Source organism: Euleptes europaea, chromosome 6 (genome assembly GCF_029931775.1).
Source record: "Euleptes europaea isolate rEulEur1 chromosome 6, rEulEur1.hap1, whole genome shotgun sequence".
In the NCBI taxonomy this organism is placed as follows: Eukaryota; Metazoa; Chordata; class Lepidosauria; order Squamata; family Sphaerodactylidae; genus Euleptes; species Euleptes europaea.
In genome coordinates, this window is record NC_079317.1 from 10818940 (window position 1) to 10839668 (window position 20729).

General features: G+C 48.4%; 1 protein-coding gene across 1 annotated transcript in view; it reads right to left on the minus strand.

Moving 5' to 3' along the window:
- Positions 1–20347, minus strand: part of MTHFD1 (methylenetetrahydrofolate dehydrogenase, cyclohydrolase and formyltetrahydrofolate synthetase 1) — a 77941-nt gene extending 57594 nt beyond the window's left edge. The window contains exons 1-7 of the mRNA XM_056851511.1: positions 20304–20347; positions 10181–10265; positions 8217–8276; positions 6156–6209; positions 4129–4265; positions 2025–2125; positions 121–257 (exon numbers count right to left, since the gene is read on the minus strand). Coding sequence (XP_056707489.1) covers positions 121–257; positions 2025–2125; positions 4129–4265; positions 6156–6209; positions 8217–8276; positions 10181–10265; positions 20304–20344 — 615 coding nt within the window. The 5' untranslated portion in view covers positions 20345–20347. The remainder of the gene's footprint in view (positions 1–120; positions 258–2024; positions 2126–4128; positions 4266–6155; positions 6210–8216; positions 8277–10180; positions 10266–20303) is intronic.
- Positions 20348–20729: the final 382 nt, after the last annotated feature.

Genomic DNA, 20729 nt, shown 5'->3' on the forward strand with positions numbered 1-20729 from the left:
TTCAAAATATTTAAATGCAAATTCCATCAAATAATACAAGGTGTATATATGTGGACCGGGGCACCACATTTCCGTAGCAAGAGGGTGTCCAGCACACCAAGAAAAGTCTTCCAGCCTTACTTCCTCAGCCAGCGAAGCAGTCTTGGAGTGGCATGTGGTCACCGTGGCATGGTTCCAGAGCAGAAGGTCATGCATCGGCGCTCCAACTATCTTGCTCCGCCCGATCACCACGGCTCTCTTGCCCGCCACTTGGATACCTGCAAGACACAACCTCATTTTCAACATTTTGGAGCCCCAAAAGGCCTAGGTGAAGTTTGAGGTGTGAATCTTCTTCCTTCCTGTACTCCATTGTCAACCCCTGCGCCCCTGAGAAATTTCAAAACCTAGTCAGATCACTGGTATATCAAGCTCAGTGTTGTTTGTTCCAGTCGCCATCAACCCTTCCAGACCAGGGACCCAATAAGCGTGGCATTCACTGACATCAAAGCAAATGAAGGGAAGTCACAAGACCGGTCATGTGACAGGAAGAGAGTTATAGAGAATCCTGGAAACAGAGTTGGAAGGGGCCATACAGGCTATCTAATCCAACCCCCTGCTCAATGCAGGATCAGCCTAGAGCATCCCTGACAAGTGACATCACTTGTCAATGCTAGGAATATCAGCAGCAGACCAAAGAACAGACAGGAAATGCAAACAGACAACCAGGAGATGTCCAAGGAACAAGCCCAGAGTCAAGAGCCATCAAGAAGACTCTCTACCATCAAGTGGCCTTTCCTGCTGCTCCACTTGGCATGCATGAAAAGAGGGTTAGATCAGCGGTATGCACTCTGTGGCTTAAGAACATAAGAAAGGCCCTGCTGGATCAGACCAAGGCCCATCCAGTCCAGCAGTCTGTTCACACAGTGGCCAACCAGGTGCCTCCAGGAAGCCCACAAACAAGACGACTGAAGCAGCATTGTCCTGCCTGTGTTCCACAGCACCTAAGATAATGGGCATGCTCCTCTGATCCTGGAGAGAATAGGGATGCATCGTGACTAGTATTCATTTTGACTAGTAGCCATGAATAGCCTTGTCCTCCAAGAACATGTCCACTCCCCTCTTACAGCCTTCCAAGTTGGCGCCATCCCCACCTCCTGGGGCAAGGTTGCAGAGAGCCACATCTGCAAATCCCATCAACCAAAAGAGCCACATTTATTTCCATTCCTGGCATGAGGACTGCACCTCAGGGAGGTTCGCAGCTTACCTCTAGTGGAAGCTGTCTCAAGGTGGGAACCACCTGCCAATCACAAGTGCCACCAGGCAAGAGCTTTGCCCGCTTTCCTGAAGCATGAGGCAGGAGCCACACTGGGAAACAGTGCTCAGAAGAGCCACAAGAGGCATGCCAGAGTCACATGCAGCTCCCAGAGTATCAATCTGTGTGTGTGTGTGTGTGTGTGTGCTTTTGCCATCAAGTCACAGCTGACTTATGGCAACCCCATAGGGTTTTCAAGGCAAGAGAAATTCAGAGGTGGTTTGCCATTGCCTGCCTCCATATGGGCTCAGAGAGTTCTGGGAGAACTGTGACTGGCCTTCATGTGGAGGAGTGGGGAATCGGACCCGGTTCTCCAGATTACAGTCCCTTAACCACTGCACCACACTGGCTCTCTTATTGGATTAAATGAATTCCAGGAGGAGCTCAATCAATGGCTGTTAGCTGTAAATACCCAAGAACATTACTTTGGGGCTCAAAGGTGTCAATACCTTTGGGTGACAGGTAAGACCACCTGGCTGCCTCCACCATGTTTGACTGGAGATCTTCCCAGGGCATGGCTGTCCACTGTCAGAGACATAGCACTGGGGACAGATGGAGGGACTAGCTCCAAGTCCCAGAACAGTCAGCAAGGTTTGGAAATACAAAGGCTCCCCCCTATTCCAAGGTACTTAGTAGCATCTACTCCCCAGAGACCAGACATCAGTGATCTCTGCCATCAGCATCCTTCCTGGTGATGCTGAGGCAGGATGGCACATGCTCTCTTGTTCCTCACCTGTTTGCCTGATGAGTTCCATGCACCCTTTGGGCGTGCAAGGGATGAAACAGTCGCCCAGGTCTCCTCTGGAAAGCTTCCCTGCATTGATGCTGCTCAAGCTGGGAAGGCAGAAGGAACAGGACAGTCAGCAGCTTTTGAAGACGCTTAAGACACACCTGACCCAACTCTTATTTGCTCACATATTATACCTTTTCTCCCCGCAATGGGGACCCAAAGTGGCTTATGACATCATTCTCCCCTCGTCCATTTTATCTTAACGACAACCCTGTGAGGTAGGCACGGCTGAGGGAAAGAGCGACTGACCCAAAGTCACCCAGAGAGCTCCAATGGCAGAGTAGGGATCAAACCTGAGTCTCCTAGTCCCTGGTATGATGCTGGAGAACCAGCGTGGTGTAGTGGTTAAGAGCGGTGATTTGAAGCGGTGGACTCTGACCTGGAGAAACAGGCTTGATTCCTCGTTCCTCCACATGAAAGGCGGAGGCTAATCTCGTGTACTGAATTTGTTTCCCCGCTCCTCCACACGAAGCCATCTGGGTGACCTTGGGCAAGTCACAGCTCTCTCCGAACTCTCTCAGCCCCACCTACCTCACAGGGTGTCTGTTGCGGAGAGGGGAAGGGAAGGTGATGGGAAGGTGATGGTCTCCCTTAAGTGGTAGAGAAAGTCGGCATATAAAAACCAACTTTTCTTCTTCTTCCTCTAACCACTATGAACTATTAGCCCTCTCTTGATCCGGGTAGGATTCTTCTTTCCTCACACACTCTTCCTGCCTGACGTTGATTTGAGATAAAGATCGATTTGCCATATCAGATTTGTTACAATAAAAACTGACCTATTGCAGGCTAGTGCCGTGTTTACTTCAGCTAGGGCACTGTTGAGAGCCAGCTTGGTGTAGTGTTTAAGAGTGGATGAATCTGATCTGGAGAACCGTATTCGATTCCCCACTCCTCCACATGAAGCCTGCTGGGTGACTTTGGGCAAGTCTCAGTTCTCTCCGAACTCTCTTAGCCCACACGGAGGGAGGCAATGGCAAACCCTTTGCGGACATCTCTTGCCTTGCAAAACCTGACAGGGTTGCCATAAATCAGCTGTGACTTGACGGCACCTTCACCACCACCACCACCACCAGGGCACTGTTTTCTAAAGGGAGATCATTCCAGTTAATCTTGCAGAAGATATCGTTGTAAATAATTACAGGAGTTTTCCTTCTTAGATTATGCACTGATCAAAGGCACGTTTGGGGGAGAGTCAACAGCCTTGTAGTTAATAAGTAAAAACATGGGATAACAGACTGTACTGCCTAGGCTTTCTCTGTACTATAATTTATCTTAAGCGTTTCTTCTCCAGAAAACCGTATTCAAATATGACAACAGCAGTAATGAAAAAAGGGACTGCTGCTTTCTTTAACACCTCCCATTTGAAGTGGCTTTCTAAAGAAGGAGAAGAGTTGTTTTTTATACCCCGATTTTCTCTACCGAAAGGAGTCTCAAAGTGGCTTACAATCACCTTTCCTTTTTCTCCCTACAACAGGTACCTTGTGAGGTAGGTGAGGCTGAGAGAGGTCAGAGAGAATTGTGACTGGCCCAAGGTCACCCAGCAGGCTTCATGTGGGGGCGGGGCCAAAGGGAAAGTGATTGTAAGCTGCTTTGAGATTACTTTTGGTAGAGAAAAGTGGGGTATAAAAACCAACTCTTCTTTGTGACCTTCTCCACAGGGTGGGAGCCTCTCCCCACAACAGACACCCTGTGAGGTAAGTGGGGCTGAGAGAACTGTGACTAGCCCAAGGTCACCCAGCTGGCTTCGTGTGTAGGAGTGGGGAAACCAACCCAGTTCACCAGATTAGTCTCCGCTGCTCATGTGGAGGAGTGGGGAATCACACCCAGTTCTCCAGATCAGACTCCACCACATGAACAGGTAGCTGCCGATCGTACCACTTCACAGGGTGGCACCTTCAGAAGGCTTTCCTCAGGTGAATAAAGGTGCCACAGCGAAGTACAATGAGAGAGGTGGTTCTACGGGTTTGTGGGTCCATTCAGGGCTTTGTAGGCCGCAACCGGAACCTTGAACTGAACTTGGTTAACTATAAGAAACAAGCAAGCTTACCCATCCACATCCTTTTCGGGCACCACAGCATTGGTTATTTTCTCGGTGTTGATGGGCTTGTTCGAATCCAGAGGCAGTTGTACGATAAACCCGTGAATGGCCGGATCTTCGTTCAGCGCATTAACGCACCTCAGCACCTGAGCATTTAAGGGGCACGCAGTCAGGAGGAAAATAAGTTTCAGAATGTTCATGACAGAAAGATAAAAATGTTAAGACCTCGCTTGGAGTACTGAATTCAGTTTTGGGGTACTGAAGTTTAAGAAGGATGGTTGACAAGGTGGAACGTGCGTTACCCACATCACGGCCCTGAGCCGAAATGGTGCCCTTCCCAGTCGTCATTATTCTGAGGAACTGGATTTGTTTCCCCACTCCTACACATGAAGCCAGCTGGGTGACCTTGGGCAAGTCACACTCTCTCAGTCCCACCTACCTCACAGGGTCTGTTGTGGAAAGAGGAAGGGAAGGTGATTGTAAGCCAGTTTGATTCTCCCTTAAGTGGCAGAGAAAGTCGGCATATAAAAACCAACTCTTCTTCTTTAAAAGAACAAAAAACGCACTGAGGAGACCCAATAATGGATCTGCATCTGGTTAAGAAGAAGAAGAGTTGGTTTTTATATGCTGATTTTCTCTACCACCTTAGGAAGAATCAAACTGGCTTACAATCACCTTCCCTTCCCCTCCCCACAACAGACACCCTGTGAGGAGAGCTGTGGCTAACCCAAGGTCACCCAGCAGGCTTCATGTGTAGGAATGGGGAATCAAACCCGGTTCACCACATTAGCGTCCCCCGCTCATGTGTAGGAGTGGGGAATCAAATCCGGTTCTCCAGATCAGAGTCCACCCCTCCAAACCACAGCTGTTAACCACTACACCACTACACTCAACAGAGAATGGTGGTGAAACATTTTAACAGAACAGGCTGGTTGTCATTTTTTAAAAAAACTTGTGTTTTTATTCTGTTATTTTCTAATTTCTTGATGAGCTCTTATATTGGTTTTATACGTTTGCAATTTCTTGTCGCTAGAGCCTAAGGATATGTTAAATAAACACACACGCACACAAGACATTAAATATAAATCAAACAAACAAATATTAAGTAGGCTTGTGACCCTGTCGTTCCACTGGTATATTTCTAAATACATTTCAAAACCCTTTTCAGGTGTGGACACATTTTCCCAGCCCTGAAATACCCAAAACATCCCTCTATAGATTACACTGTGTCCCACAGATCTGTTCCACTAAGGTAGCCACCTCCCCTGGCACAATGAGTCTTTTCCTCATGCAAGAGGTTCTTTGAAATCTCTTGCACCAAGCGAAGGCTCTTCGCACCAGGGGAAAAGGGCAATCATATACAGAACAGATCCTTAGGAGCCAACCTATTCCCCTTTCATGTACAAACTGCTTGTAAATTTAATGGTCATTCCCAACTATTTCTGCATGTTCCTCTTGGAGCAGACTTTTAATCCCAACAAGTTTCAAGACTGAAGCAGGGGGGATGCAGGTCCATCGATTTAGCTCCAAATTAGCACTAAAGTGGACTTTACACATGAACACATGACCTTGACTTATACCACCAGTCCATCAAAGTCAGTATTGCCTACTCAGACTGGCAGCAGCTCTCCAGGGTCTCAGGAAGGGGTCTTTCACATCATCGGCTACCTGGTCCTTTTAACTGGAGATGCCAGATATTGAACCTGGGACCTTCTGCATGCAAAGCTGAGGCTCCTCCTTTCAGTCAAATATAGCCAGTCGTATAAGAAAAGAGTCATGACACGGTGATAATGCTTCCTGTCCAATGCGTCCTCCTCACAAGACAGATTTAGGTTAGCCATAGCCAGAAGGCAGGCAGATTTTTTAAAAAAAACTTTAACTTCCTTCAGGCAGAAATCAAATATAATTCAGGCACCATGCGGTGAGATCAGGAGAAATAACTGCCAAGAGAGAACAGTCGGATTATCCTGTCAAACTTTATCATGTACGCTCACTCCCACGAACACAGACACAAAATTCAAAGTGAAATGAGTTACCTCAGCTTCTGATGCAGTATTTGGCAGCTTGATGTGATTGGCATTGATCCCGATCTGGAAAAGCAAGAAGGCCCAGCAGTCATTAGGTTTTAGGCATCACGATTATATGAAAAAAGTTTCTCATCTCGAAAGGTTCATCAAGTTTCCCATAAGCAGAGACGTGACCAAAAGGGAAAACAAACCAACAAAAATCCTGTCCTGCAAATGCAAGTTGGGCAGATTTGGGGAGAGTAAATAATGGCAAAAAACGTGATCCCTTTTGTAAGGAAACCCATTTCCATGGCAACACTTTCTGTGCTGGGAAGGCCCGCCATTAATTTTCATACCCTACTCAATGGTACTTTCATAATTATCCTGTTCATCAACCCAACTAGCTGTTGCTCCAGTGCCATATATTTTTGTTTCCCATGAAGCCCCATTCACCAAAAGGTTCCCCCAAACACAAAACTTTATCTTTTTCACTCCTGTCCACTGCTCTCATCAGCTGCTCCATTTTGCTTCCAAATAAATATTGGCCTGCCTATGAACAGTGACACTGCCGTGGGTTACAGTAAGTGCCATCAAGTCGCTTCCGATTCATGACAACCCTATAAATCAATGTCCTCCAAAACAATGTTTTATCCTTAACAGCCTTGCTCAGGTCTTCCAAACTGAGGGCTGGGGCTTCCTTTATATGGTCAATCCATCTCATGTTGGGTCTTCCTCTTTTCCTGCTGCCTTCCACTTTTCCTAGCATTATTTGCTTTTCCAGCGACGCCTGACTTTTCACGATGTGACCAAAGGATACAATGGTTCCATATTAACATACCACACCCTCATTAGCACATTAACTTGATACTTACAGGACAATGGTTAGCACATTACCTTTGTTACTTTTTGCAGGACAATGATTCAGCTCAAACCCAACCCCTTTCTGACTATATATTACTCTTCCTACACACTTGACACTGAGAGACACTGTCCTTCAGTGTTACTCCTCTGAAGATGCCTGCCACAGCTGCTGGCGAAACGTCAGGAAAGAAAATACCAAGACCACAGTTACACAGCCCGGATAACCTACGAGAACCAATGAGCTCTGACCGTGAAAGCCTTCGACAATATTTTGACCAAAGTACGACTCATTTTAGCTTCTAGGATCAGTTCATACAGCCAGTCAAATCTGACTACATGGTGACATCAAATCTGGCTACATGGAGGTTTTTGGGGCAGAGCCTGGGGAGGTTGGTGTTTGGGGAGGGGAGGGACTTCAGTACCATAGATCCCAATTGCCAAAGCGGCCATTTTCTCCAGGTGAACTGATCTCTATTGGCTGGGGATCAGTTGTAATAGTGGGAGATCTCCAGCTAGTACCTGGAGGTTGGCAACCCTAACGTCGCCTGTAAATCTTTGGACCTGACTGGAAGCTGGGTGGCTCCAGGAGATGACAGGCGAAAGCCACACCAACGCAAAATGAGACCTCAGGGTGTCCAAAGGCTGACAGTCTGGTAGCCAAGTCACTACCTTTAACTCCACTGAGGCCTTCTCAGGCCCCACTGAGGGTATAATCACATAATCTGCCAAGAGGAGCCATGGCTTATTGATTTTATATTATTAACTGACTATTTTAAGTTTAAGAGCCCCGTGGCGCAGAGTGGTAAAGCTGCAGCGCTGCAGTCCAAGCTCTGCTCACGACCTGAGTTCGATCCCGACGGAAGTCGGTTTCAGGCAGCCGGCTCAAGGTTGACTCAGCCTTCCATCCTCCCGAGGCCGGTAAAATGAGGACCCAGGGAAGACGACTGGGGAAGGCCCCGGCAAACCACCCCATAAAAACAAAGTCTGCCTAGGAAACGTCGGGATGTGACGTCACCCTATGGGTCAGGAAAGACCCGGTGCTTGCACAGGGGACCTTTACCTTTTATTTTAACTTTAAGCCACCTCGAGCAGGACTCTGTTGAGGCACAGAAGCCTCTTCAAATACATAAACAACACACTTTGTACTCAGCAACCTCCTCTCCCAGTCTTTCTGTGAAAAGAGAAGACAAAAACCACAGAATCCTCTGGTGGAACGGGGAGAAATATTACCTCAGCGGCCGCCTTCAGCTTCATGCGAATGAAGAGATTTGAATCATCCCGATCACCAACCTTGAAAGAATGGAAAAGGTCACTGAGGAGAATTTGGCTGTTTTCATTTCAATCTATTTTATCCTACCCTCCCTTCAGTGAGCTCAGGGAAGCATACGTGATTCTACACACACACACCCCATTTTGTCCTCACAACTGCCCTACGAGGTAACGGCTAGATTCGAATTCAGTAGCACCTCAAGAGACGTGCAAGAGTTTTGGGGTCTAAGCTTTTGAGAGCCAAAGCTCCCTGAGTCAGGCATGTCGTCAGATATCGGATGAAGGGAGTTTTGACTCTCGAAAGCTCACACCCCGAAAATCTTGTTGGCCTCTGAGGGGGTACTGGACTCGAATCTAGCACTTCTACTGCAGACCAACATGGCTACCCACTGAACCTATGAGGCAAGTTCGCTGAGGTAACAACAGCTGACCCAAGCTCTCGGTGAACGGTGGGACCGAGTAGGGTCTTAAACCTGGCTTTCCCACATCTTAGTCGGACAGTCTAGCCAAAACACCCGCTTGTATTATGGCCCTCTTTCAGGAAGCTCTCTATAGTTGACGCTTTATTAGAATTTATGTATTAAAATACGGGGCAGCCAGGCAGTCTCCCAGCCAGGCACTGACCAAGCCTACTTTTGCTTATCTACAGTGACACCTTCTACCTACAATCCTTTCCCTGGACACAGCAAAAGGAGCGGCCTTAAACCTGGCTCACACACGCAAGAGTGTAATGAGGTAGCAGAGCCCCAAGATGGTAAAGAAGAAGAAGAAGAGTTGGTTTTTATATGTTGCCTTTATCTAGCACTTAAGGAAGAACAGAACTGTCTTAGAAGAAGAGTTGGTTTTTATATGCCCATTTTTTCTACCACTTAAGGAAGAATCAAACCAGCTTACAATCACCTTCCTTTTCCCCTCCCCACAACAGGCACCCTGTGAGGGAGGTGGGGCTGAGAGAGCTCTAAGAGAGCTGTGACTAGCTTATGGTCACCCAGCAGGCTTCATGTGTAGGAGTGGAGAAACAAATCCAGTTCACCAGATTAGCCTCCGCCGCTCCTGTGGAGGAGTGGGGAATCAAACCCGGTCCTCCAGATCAGACTCCACTGCTCCAAACCACCACTCTTAACCACTACACCAAGCTGGCTCTAAAGTGGACAGTGAACCCTTTTAAGGTGTAAGTGGGGGATTTCAGCTTTGAACGTTCCTCGGCACAAAACCTCCCTGCAGGTACAAAATGAGCACAGTGGAGAGAAAGGGCAAAAACGCACGGTCGCTTTAGTCTCTTTTATTCCCTGTTTCAGCCAGGATTCAGCCAGGATTGAACGCATGCGTTTTGCCAAATGTGCATTCGATCCTGGCTGAATCCTGGCTGAAACAGGGAATAAAAGAGGCTAAAGCGACCATGCGTTTTTGCCCAACGATTCCATATACCACCCCAGCTTGCTGACCTGGGTTTCTCTCTGCAGGGAGGGCGGAGAAAGGATAACTACTCCTCTTCTCCCTTGCACACTCCCTCCAACTGTCATGCCCATTTCTTTTTTTAAAAATTAAATTTTTATTTTTATAACAACATAACACATACAAACAGAAAACATAAACTCCTCATACATAATAATTACCCCACATCTATAACAATAGCCTCGCCAACTTCCGCACTGGAGTGGAGATAAGCCATTCCATAATACCTACTATTAAACATTAGATCTTAAAAGCGATTAAACCTTTTAACATAAAGGTGATTAAATCTTTAACGTAACTGAAATACACCCATCTATACTCATATGCATGTGATCTAGCTACCTTACGCAACGATATTATACTGTATTCTATTAATATGCTGTTTATCATGCCCATTTCTGAAAGAGAAGTCATGGCCCTTTGAACAGATGCTGAAAAAACTGGGGTGGGGGGGGAAATGTCACTGATACCTGCAAAATTGCAAGGCCTGGTCTGAATCCTGGGGCTGTCTCCTTTAACTTTGCCACTTGGTTCTGCAGTCTCTCCCGTACTTGCCTAGAAGAGGAGATGGGGGGGAAGGACATTGGAGGAAGAGAGAGAGAAAAAGCAAATTCACATCACAAATCCTGAAGCAGGAAGACCCAGAACAAAAAGGACTGGCAGTAGGGTTGCCAGCCTCCAGGTACTAATTGGAGATCTCCTGCTATTACAACTGATCTCCAGTCGATAGAGATTGGTTCCCCTGGAGAAAAGGGCCGCTTTGGCAATTGGACTCTACGGCACTGAAGCCCCTCCCCAAACCCCACCCTCCTCAGGCTCCGCCCCAAAACCTCCCACCGGTGGCGAAGAGGGACCTGGGAACCCTACTCCAGGTTGGGCATAGAGATCTCCTGGAATTACAACTGATCTCCAAACCAGAGAGATCAGTTGTCTTGGAGAAAATTGTTGCTTTTGGAGGGAGGCATCTATGGTATCGTATCCTCCCTCCCCTACCCAGCTCCACCCCAAAAATTTCCCACATATTTCCAGTAACTGGCAGTTATGTTTATATGAGAGGCACCAAACCTGGAATGTGCATCATTTGATCAGGGTAGCCCCTAACTGTATGGGTGGGCTGTGCTGACTCTGGGTGAAGCAAAAGCACTCTGCATATGCCCAGGAATACTCTCTACCATTACTTGAAGGATCATTCCAAAATTAAGTGGGTTAGTGGGTGATGGTAACAAAGGAGGTATTAGTCTAACAGAGGGTAGAAAAGGTAAAACTGATTGTATGTTCTATAGCTGACTGATCGGTACTTTTATCAGGAAGGGAAGTTGAAGAGGAGTTGGTTTTTATAGCTCGCTTTTCTCTACCTTTAAGGAGTCTCAAAGTGGCTTACAATCGCCCTCCCTTCCCCTCCCCACAACAGACACCCTGTGAGGTAGGTGTAGCTAAGAGAGTTCAGAGAGAACTGTGACTAGCCCAAGGTCACCCAGCAGGCTTCATGCAAAGGTTTTTTTTTTTTTTTTTTTTGTATTCTGCTAAAACCATCCAATTCTGAGCTACAATGTGGCATACTGCAGGGAATTTAGTCCTTTTCACAGCTCCAAGAACTTTTCAAGAGACTTTTGCTACTGTCAGTCTTCCCAAACAGAGGGGTAATACACACAGCTTCACAGAAAAACACTGCAACTATGAGTCTGACTGTGTATTAGCAAAACCAATGAAATGTGCCAGAACGTGGACTCAACGTGGTTCGTTCATACATATTACGTAAAAAATCTCATGCTTTAAGGAGCAGTTTCTGGGTCTATGAGATAGAATCATAGAGTTGGAAGGGACCACCAGGGCCATCTAATCCAACCCCCTGCACAATGCAGGAAATTCACAACTGTCTCCCCCCCCTCCACACCCCTAGTGACCAGAAGATGGCCATGATGCCCTCCCTCTCACCATCTGCCCAAGGTCACAGAATCAGCATTGCTGACAGATGGCCATCTAACCTCTTCTTAAAAACCTCCAGGGAAGGAGAGCTTAACACCTGAGATACCTGATCTCAAACCAAATTCAGACTAGTTAGAGCACTGGTTCCCAACCGGGGGTCCGTGGACCTCCAGGGGTCCGCGAGAACTAAATTAAGGTCCACGAAACAAAGTTATAAACCCATAATAAATTAATATTTTCGATTAAAAGTTCTCTATTATAAAAACATATATTCAAATATTATTCTAAGTTTAATGTTTAAATTAAACTTGGTTAAAATTTGGTTTGTTTATTATTTCAATTCATAGCTCGCCCTCCTCGGCCAAGGCCAGGCTCAGGGCGACAACAGCCATAAAATCAAATAAATATGCCAATAAAACAAATACTAAAACACAGCACAGAAATCCTGTTAAAACCATAGGTGGCGCATAAGATCGGAAACCATTTGCTGAAAGGCTGATTGAAGTTTATTTTCAAATCCTCGGAATTTTTATTTTGAACCTTGGGGTCCCTGCTCCGAACAAAAAAAGTCCTAGTGGTCCCTGGCCAAAAAAAGGTTGGGAACCACTGAGTTAGAGGAGTGTCGCCTGTCACGTTCACAGCTCATTTCAAGTCTGTAAGATTTAAAGAACGGCCTGAGCGGGGGGGGGGGGGGAGAGAGATCAAATGGAGCAGTAGGTTCCTATAAGCGTCACTCAAAGCAAAGAATCCAGATTCCCCACATTACAGTGCCATCTAGTGAGCACAGGGTGCAACTGCAGAAACATGAAAGTTGTGAACATTTTAGCTTTAAATCTTGACAGTGTTTGAGGGAACAGTTACAAAAGATGTGAGAAAGCAAGACCGCGAAATTGAAACACTGGAGCGAGCGGAGCATTGAGTATCCTAAAAAAACATAAAATTGTATCGGGGGGCTGAGCCAGCGTGGTGTAGTGGTTCAGACCGGTGGTTTGGAGCAGTGGACTCTGATCTGGAGAACCGGGTTCGATTCGCCACTCCTCCACATGAGCGGCGGAGGCTAATCTGGTGAACTGGGTTGGTTTCCCCACTCCTCCACATGAAGCCAGCTGGGTGGCCTTGGGCCAGTCACACTCTCTCAGCCCCACCTACCTCACAGGGTGTCTGTTGTGGGGAGGGGAAGGGAAGGTGATTGTAAGCCAGTTTGATTCTTCCTTAAGTGGTAGAGAAAGTCGGCATATAAAAACCAACCTTCTTCTTCTCTTTCTAGTGTTGCTTCCTCCACTTGTGTGTGTGTGCATGTGTGTATTAAGTGCTGTCAAGTTGCTTCCAACTCCGGCGACCCTATGAATCAGTGTCCTCCACTTTTAAATAGGGTTAAAAATAACTCCACTTTCCCATGACATACACATGGAGGCACATGGGTTAGTTCTCAGTTCCCCTGACCCTACTAACCAGCATCTTAAACCAGAGATTAATCCAGGTTTAAAACCCCATTGAGTGGAGGGGAAACCCAGCTCCAGGTAACATGCGTGCCCGCCTTCGTAAGTCACAGGTAACTGGCATTACATTCCCCTGCATAAGAAAAGGGAGGAGGGGCGTGATTTTGTCCACCAGCCAGGTGTGTGTATATTTTTACCTATCTGCAGTTAAGTGCGACATCAGAACGAAGCCAACGTTTGATGATAGTGTCCAGGAAGAGATTTCAGACATTCCCCCAAGCAGGGTCTATGCTTAAATACGCAGCACTGGCTTTGAAAATTAAGCTGAACACCTAGGATTTTTTTTTTTTTTTTTGCCTTCCTTGGGTTAGACTAGCAAGTTACCCATTCACACATCACAATGTGCAGTGCCATCCTAAGTAGAGTTACACCCTTCAAAGCTAGAGCCAGCGTGGTGTAGTGGTTAAGAGCGGCGGACTCTAATCTGGAGAACCGGATTCCATTCCCCACTCCTCCACATGAAGCCAGCTGGGTGGCCTTGGGCCAGTCACAGTTCTCTCCGCACCCTCTCAGCCCCACCTACCTCACAAGGTGCCTGTTGTGGGGAGGGGAAGGGAAGGCGATTGTAAGCCGCTTTGAGACTCCTTAAAAGTAGAGAAAATCGGGGTATAAAAACCAACTCTTCTACTTCTAATGGACTTATTGGACTTAAAAGGTAAAAGTAGTCCGAAAGAGGCCATTAGCTGTTAAGAAGCCTGATTTCATGTGTCATCCCTTTCAGCTTTTATTACGCAATAACATTTTATTTTACTCAATGATTCCGATTACAGGGGGTGGGGGGAGATAAGAGGTGAAGGACCTCTGTTCTTATCTCCAGTTAATAGTTCACCAGATCCTGCTAATATAAAACCCCTTACCTGCCTTAAACAGTTCATCCCTGTAGCTAATCTTTACTACAACAGAAGGAAAAAAATGTTACCTGCTTTTGTCCCCCTCTGCTAATAACAAGCATTTTAAACTGCAGCTGAAACTTACAAAGTTTCAGACTGGCCAGTCACCTCTGTTACTGTATTTTGTCTCATAGCTGTAAAGACCATTTGAATCCAAGGGCCTGCAACGTTCACCAAAGGACCCAAAGAAACATAAAAAATTTAAGGTATGCTGCTGTTGTAGTAGATGATGTGAAAGACTTCCACCGGAGACTTCGGAAGGCTGCTGCCAGTCACAGTAGACCAGACTGAGCGTATTTACTTAACTTCATTCATTCCCTGCCTTTCTCCCTAACAGAGGTCCAAAACCAGCTCACATTGTTCTCTCCTCCATTTTATCATCACAACAGCCCTGAAAGGTAGGTTAGGCAGATAAAGAGTAGCCAGCCCAAGGTCACCTGCTCAGCATTCCAGAAACAAGCTATTCCAACTTGATCTTGCATCCTGGCACAGTGCAACAAGACGGCAGATTGTTGTGCAAAGGAAGCAGACTCTGCCAGCGCAGTGAGAGAAGGAAAGCTGCCAATAAGAACGGGAGCCTGCATCTCTCCCTTCGCGCACGGCCTGATTGTGACAACACAGCATGGATTAACTGAAGTCACATGAGCCCAAGGGCTTGTGACTTTCCGCCTGGTTTACAGGAAGAGGCTAGAGACCCCTCCCTTTCCCTAGGAAGGTCACCCTCCCATGCCCAAAGCCGCCTGACCTCTTTCCCTCTCTAGGCTCTGTGTATTGTATCATGGGCATAAAATAGTTGCTAATTTTCCAACATAGTTGATGATTAAAAAAATGGCTTTGTGGTGGACAGTGCTGTCAAGAGGAGGGAAGGGGCCGTGGCTCAGTGGTAGAGCATCTGCTCGGTATGCAGAAGGTCTCAGGTTCAATCCCCGGCATCTCCAGTTAAAGAGACCAGGCAAGTAAGGGATGTGAAAGACCTCCGCCTGAGACCCTGGAGAGCCGCTGTCAGTCTGAGTAGACAGTACTGACGTTGATGGGCCAAGGGTCTGATTCAGTATAAGGCAGCTTCATGAGTTCATGTCACAGACGACTGACAATAAGCCCGCAGGGTTTTCAAGGCAAAAGACGTTCGGAGGTGGTTTGCCATCGCCTGGCTCCATGTGGGCTCAGAGAGTTCGGAGAGAACTGTGACTGGCCCACGGTCACCCAGTAGGCTTCAAGTGGGGGACTGGGGAATTGAACCTGGTTCTCCTGGTCCACCGCTCTTAACCACTATACCACGCTGGTTCTCAATATGGCTTGGGACCTGCATAACTGAGGTCCACCTACTCACTTATGAACCTATCTGACCACTAATGTTCACCTTTTGAGGCCATGATTCAGGTGACCCTGGCTTCTGAAGCTAGATGGGTGGCAGCTCAGAGGGCCTTCTTAATTGTGGCACCAAAACTCTGGAACCCTCTCCCCTAAGAGACTCACCTGTCCCCTTCTATTTAAGTCTTCTGGCAGCAGGTGAAGATTTTTTTGGGGTTTCATCTGGCATTCCCTTAGTGATCCTGCCCCATGTTCCAATTGCTGTTGTTTTCATATGTGTATTTTAGCTCTGTTTTTCGCAATGCCTTTTTGTTTGATTTTAGTGGTTTTTAAGATGAGCTTTATCAATTTACCTGTCAGCTGCTTTGGTAGCCCTGATAAGGGCTGAAAGGCAGGGCATAAACTTTTGGAGATGACACACGAAGCTGCCTCATACTGCATCAGACTCGGGGTCCATCGAGATCAGTATTGTCAGAGAGAGGTCTTTCACATCACCTACTGCCTGGTCCTTGTAAACAGAGATGCTGGGGATCGAACCCGGGACATTCCGCATGCCAAGCAGAAACTCTACCACTGAGTGACAATCCCTTCCTAGCTGCCTTATACTGAATCAGACCTCTGGTCCATCAAGGTTAGTACTATCTACGCAGATTGGCAGCGGCTCTCCAGGGCCAACCGTCAAGGTTTTTCACATCACCTGCTACTTGATTCAATAAAATAAATAATAACAAAGAGCCATTACCTTTCCTTGATTCAAGATGTATTCTCAAAACCACAAAGGATCTACAAATCTTGCAGTGTTTCCTAATTTGCAATCTATTCCAAGTACTGCACACTCCCTCGCTCCACCCTTAAGTGTTGGCATGAGGAGACACTAACGGAAAGCAAAGGCCGCACATGACCCTTTCCAAGCACGGATTCCATTTGAAAATAAATTTAATTTGAGAAAGAGGCAGGCGGTGGCCAGCCTCACGTTTGAACATGAGACAGGCCATTACCATACGGCTTCAAGACCAAACGGGCGGCCAACTTTTCTTACTGCCCCTACTCCGAGATACTAAGAACTATAGTAGGTAACACTTTACCGGTCTGTTTTCCCGAGAAAAGGTTTGTCTGTTAAATTTCTGGCGTTAGTCACTTATGCAGGCAGACAGATAATGCTACGTCTCAAAACCACACCAAAGGGCTATTTTAATCTCAAACACGGGAAGGTGCCTTATACCGACTCAGACCACTGGTCAATTAGTATTGTCTGCTCTGACTGGCAGATGCTGCCCAGGGTCTTGGGCAGAGAAAGGACTTTCAAAACACCAGCTATCTGAGATATTTTAACCAGAGATGGCAGGGACTGAACCTGGAACCCTCTGCACAGAAAGCAGGTGTTTCTCCCACTGGGCCACGGCCCTTCCCTTTCTTTTTGCTGCCCAGGGAAGCTTAGAAAGATGACTGGGTTTTTCAGTGGAGTGGTTGGGGAAATGCAGTCTTATCAAATCATAAGGGTACCACTCATAGATGCTACAGCAGGATGCAAAGCATTCAGCAGCAGTGCAAATGACAACTCACCCACAGCATGCCTCCAGGGGATAGCTCCTACTCCTAGGCCATTAAAGTATTTATTTTTTGCCGTCAAGTCATAGCTCCCTTATGGCAAGCCTGATAAACCGAGGGCCTGGCTCAGTATAAGGCAGCTCCATGTGTTCAAGTGTGCGCAGGGTCGCAGCTTCAGAGGGAACAAAGATAAAGAAGACAGAATCGCGTTCCTGGGATCACTTTTTTTTTTAAGCCACCCATCCGCCAGAGTTCCTCATGTACCCTGGGGATAGAGTTGCCAGCTCCGGGTTGGGAAATACCTGGAGATTGTTGGGGTGGAGCCTGAGGAGGGCGGGGTTTGGGGAGGGGAGGGACTTCAATGCCATAGAGTCCACTTTCCAAAGCAGCCATTTTCTCCAGGGGAGCCGATCTCTATCACCTGGAGATCAGTTGTGACAGTGGGAGGTCTCCAGCCACGACCTGGAGGTTGTAACAAAAAAACCACACCTCCGTGTACAAAAAAAGTAGTCAAACCCAAGTCTGACACAGAAGGGCTACAATAGTATAACGCTGAACCAAAACTATATTATACAATCTATTTACAACCCATAACAATGCAACATAGTACAGCAAAAATTCCATTACATGACAGAATCTTTGATGTGCATATTGCTGGAATCTTTTGCTGTACTATGTTGCATTGTTATGGGTTGTAAACAGATCGTATAATATAGTTTTGGTTCAGCGTTATACTATTGTAGCCCTTCTGTGTCAGGCTTGAGTTTGACCGCCTGGAGGTTGGCAACCCTACCTGGGGATGCTTTATTTCCCTCCGATTTAGCGATAGACATTTCCCTTTCTAAACTTTAGTTCCGTCCACACGGGGGTCACTGCGGATTGAAGATCCCCCACCGGTGATGCAAGCGGCCAAGCTGGGAGAGGCGTAAGCTGGAGCCCCCCCAACGCCTCCTTGCAAGAGTGAGAAATGTATTTGTATGTGGCCAGAGGCCTTCACAAAACATCATCCACAAAGTAATACAATATTTAAAAAAGACATGTACAAGAAAAGAAAATCTAGTAGGGTTAACATGGATACGAAGCACCAACAACAACATCATTTGTGGGATTCTGCTCTAGAGCTTAGTTCTTATTTTCCTTACTGCCAGAGCAAACAATGATGTTCTATGAGAAATATACTCATTGGAGTCAGACAGCAAGAATTTTCTTCTTTTCTGCGTGGAGGTTTGTACCCACTAGCAGAGGCGGATCTACTGTGAAACTAATGAAGCTTAAGCTTCAGGGCCCCTAATCCCGGAGGGGCCCCCTTAAGCAACTTTTTTTAATGAGTGAATTTCTCAACTAAATCAATGGGAGTTTTTCAGTGATAGAATCATAAGCCAATGGGTGGAAGTACTTAATATTGACTTTAGAATATGCTCTAATTTAAGCTTAAGACCTTTGGTCAAAGGAGCTAGTAAATAAATGGGGGGGAAATGGAATATGCTCTAATACCCATTTCATATGGCCTGAAAATGACCCTGTAATTGGTCAAATTTCAAAATTTTCTTGGGGGTCTCCAGCTGTAAGGGTTCACTGAGCTCGCCAGGATCTATTCACAGCCTACATTTTGGTAGTGGGGTCCTCAAATCCTTCACTGGTGCACAGCTTAATAGTTCTGTAGTTTTATTTCAGCCCTGACCTAGATGGCCCAGGCTAGCCTGGTCTCGTCAGATCTCAGAAGCTAAGAAGGGCCAGCCCTGGTTAGTATTTGGATGGGAGACCACCAAGGAAAACCAGGGTTGCTGTGCAGAGGAAGGCACTGGCAAAACACCTCTGTTAGTCTCTTGCCATGAAAACCCCAACAGTGGTCGCCAAATGTCAGCTGCGACTTGACTGTACTTTACACACACAGAGTTTTATTTCATCACTGTATGGCCCATTTTCAAGGACTCCACCCCACCCCCCTGTTCTCCACCATTTGGGCCTCCAGGTCCTTGCAAGGGACCCTTTGGACCTTGCTGGATGTTGCCCTGGGGTTGCTGGTTGTGAAGAGGCCCCCATAAAAGTTCAAGCTGCAGGGCCCCCAAAACGCAGGTCCGCCACTGCCCACTAGCAGCCCATCCAGAAACTGAGCCCTGGGCTGAGCCTCCCCCCGCCACCCCTCCTAGGTAGGCCCCAGCTCCCCCCCTTGCAGGACTCCACCCACCCCCCTGTTCTCCACCATTTGGGCCTCCAGGTCCTTGCAAGGGACCTTGCAAGGGACTCTTTGGACCCTGCTGGATGTTGCCCTGGGGTTGCTGGTTGCGAAGGGGCCCCCATCACAGTTCAAGCTGCAGGGCCCCCAAAACGTAGGTCCATTAGCAGCCCATCCAGAAACTGAGCCCTGGGCTGAGCCTCCCTCCGCCACCCCTCCTAGGTAGGCCCCAGCTCCCTCCCTTGCAGGACTCCACCCACCCCCCTGTTCTCCACCATTTGGGCCTCCAGGTCCTTGCAAGGGACCTTGCAAGGGACTCTTTGGACCCTGCTGGATGTTGCCCTGGGGTTGCTGGTTGCGAAGGGGCCCCCATCACAGTGCAAGCTGCAGGACCCCCAAAACGTAGGTCCACTAGCAGCCCATCCAGAAACTGAGCCCCCCCTCCGCCACCCCTCCTAGGTAGGCCCCAGCTCCCCCCATTGCAGGACTCCACCCCACCCCCCTGTTCTTCACCATCTGGGCCTCCAGGTCCTTGCAAGGGACCTTGCAAGGGACTCTTTGGACCCTGCTGGATGTTGCCCTGGGGTTGCTGGTTGCGAAGGGGCCCCCATCACAGTTCAAGCTGCAGGGCCCCCAAAACGTAGGTCCACTAGCAGCCCATCCAGAAACTGAGCCCTGGGCTGAACCTCCCTCCGCCACCCCTCCTAGGTAGGCCCCAGCTCCCCCCCTTGCAGGACTCCACCCCACCCCCCTGTTCTCTACCATTTGGGCCTCCAGGTCCTTGCAAGGGACCTTGCAAGGGACCCTTTGGACCTTGCTGGATGTTGCCCTGGGGTTGCTGGTTGCGAAGGGGCCCCCATCACAGTTCAAGCTGCAGGGCCCCCAAATCGTAGGTCAACTAGCAGCCCATCTAGAAACTTAGCCCTGGGCTGAACCTCCCTCCGCCACCCCTCCTAGGTAGGCCCCAGCTCCCCCCCTTGCAGGACTCCACCCCACCCCCCTGTTCTCTACCATTTGGGCCTCCAGGTCCATGCAAGGGACCCATCACAGTTCAAGCTGCAGGGCCCCCAAAACGTAGGTCCACCAGCAGCCCATCCAGAAACTTAGCCCTGGGCTGAACCTCCCTCCGCCACCCCTCCTAGGTAGGCCCCAGCTCCCCCCCTTGCAGGAACCGGCTCGCCCTTTTTAGATCCCCCCCCCAGATCTCCCCCCCGGCCCCGAGCAGAGGGGGAGGGCAGCCTACGCGGAGACGGTCTTGCCGCTGAGGATCTGGGCGGCGGCCATGGCGCGTCCTGCTGCTCCGGCGGCGGCTCGCGCGCTCAGTGCCGCTCCGATGGCGCCGGGAGGGGCTCAAAAACCCACCCCGCGGCGGCCCCCCGCCCACCCACGAGCGGCCCACGTGGTGGGGAAACTTTTGCGCCGGGAGGAGGAGGAGGAGGAGGAGGAGGAAGCCGCCCCCCCCCGCCGGCCAGAGGAGGAGCCCGGGCAGCGCGGAGGCGAGTGGCTGCGCCCGGTCCGCCCCTCGGTGCGCGCTCCGAGGCGCGTCTCCAAGCAGGCGGCGCCTGGCCGCACCGGGAAAGTGTTGAGCGCCGTCAGGTCGTTTCACGCTCATGGCGACCCGATGCATCAATAGCCTCCATAAGTGCCCTATAACCCTTCGAGTAGCCTT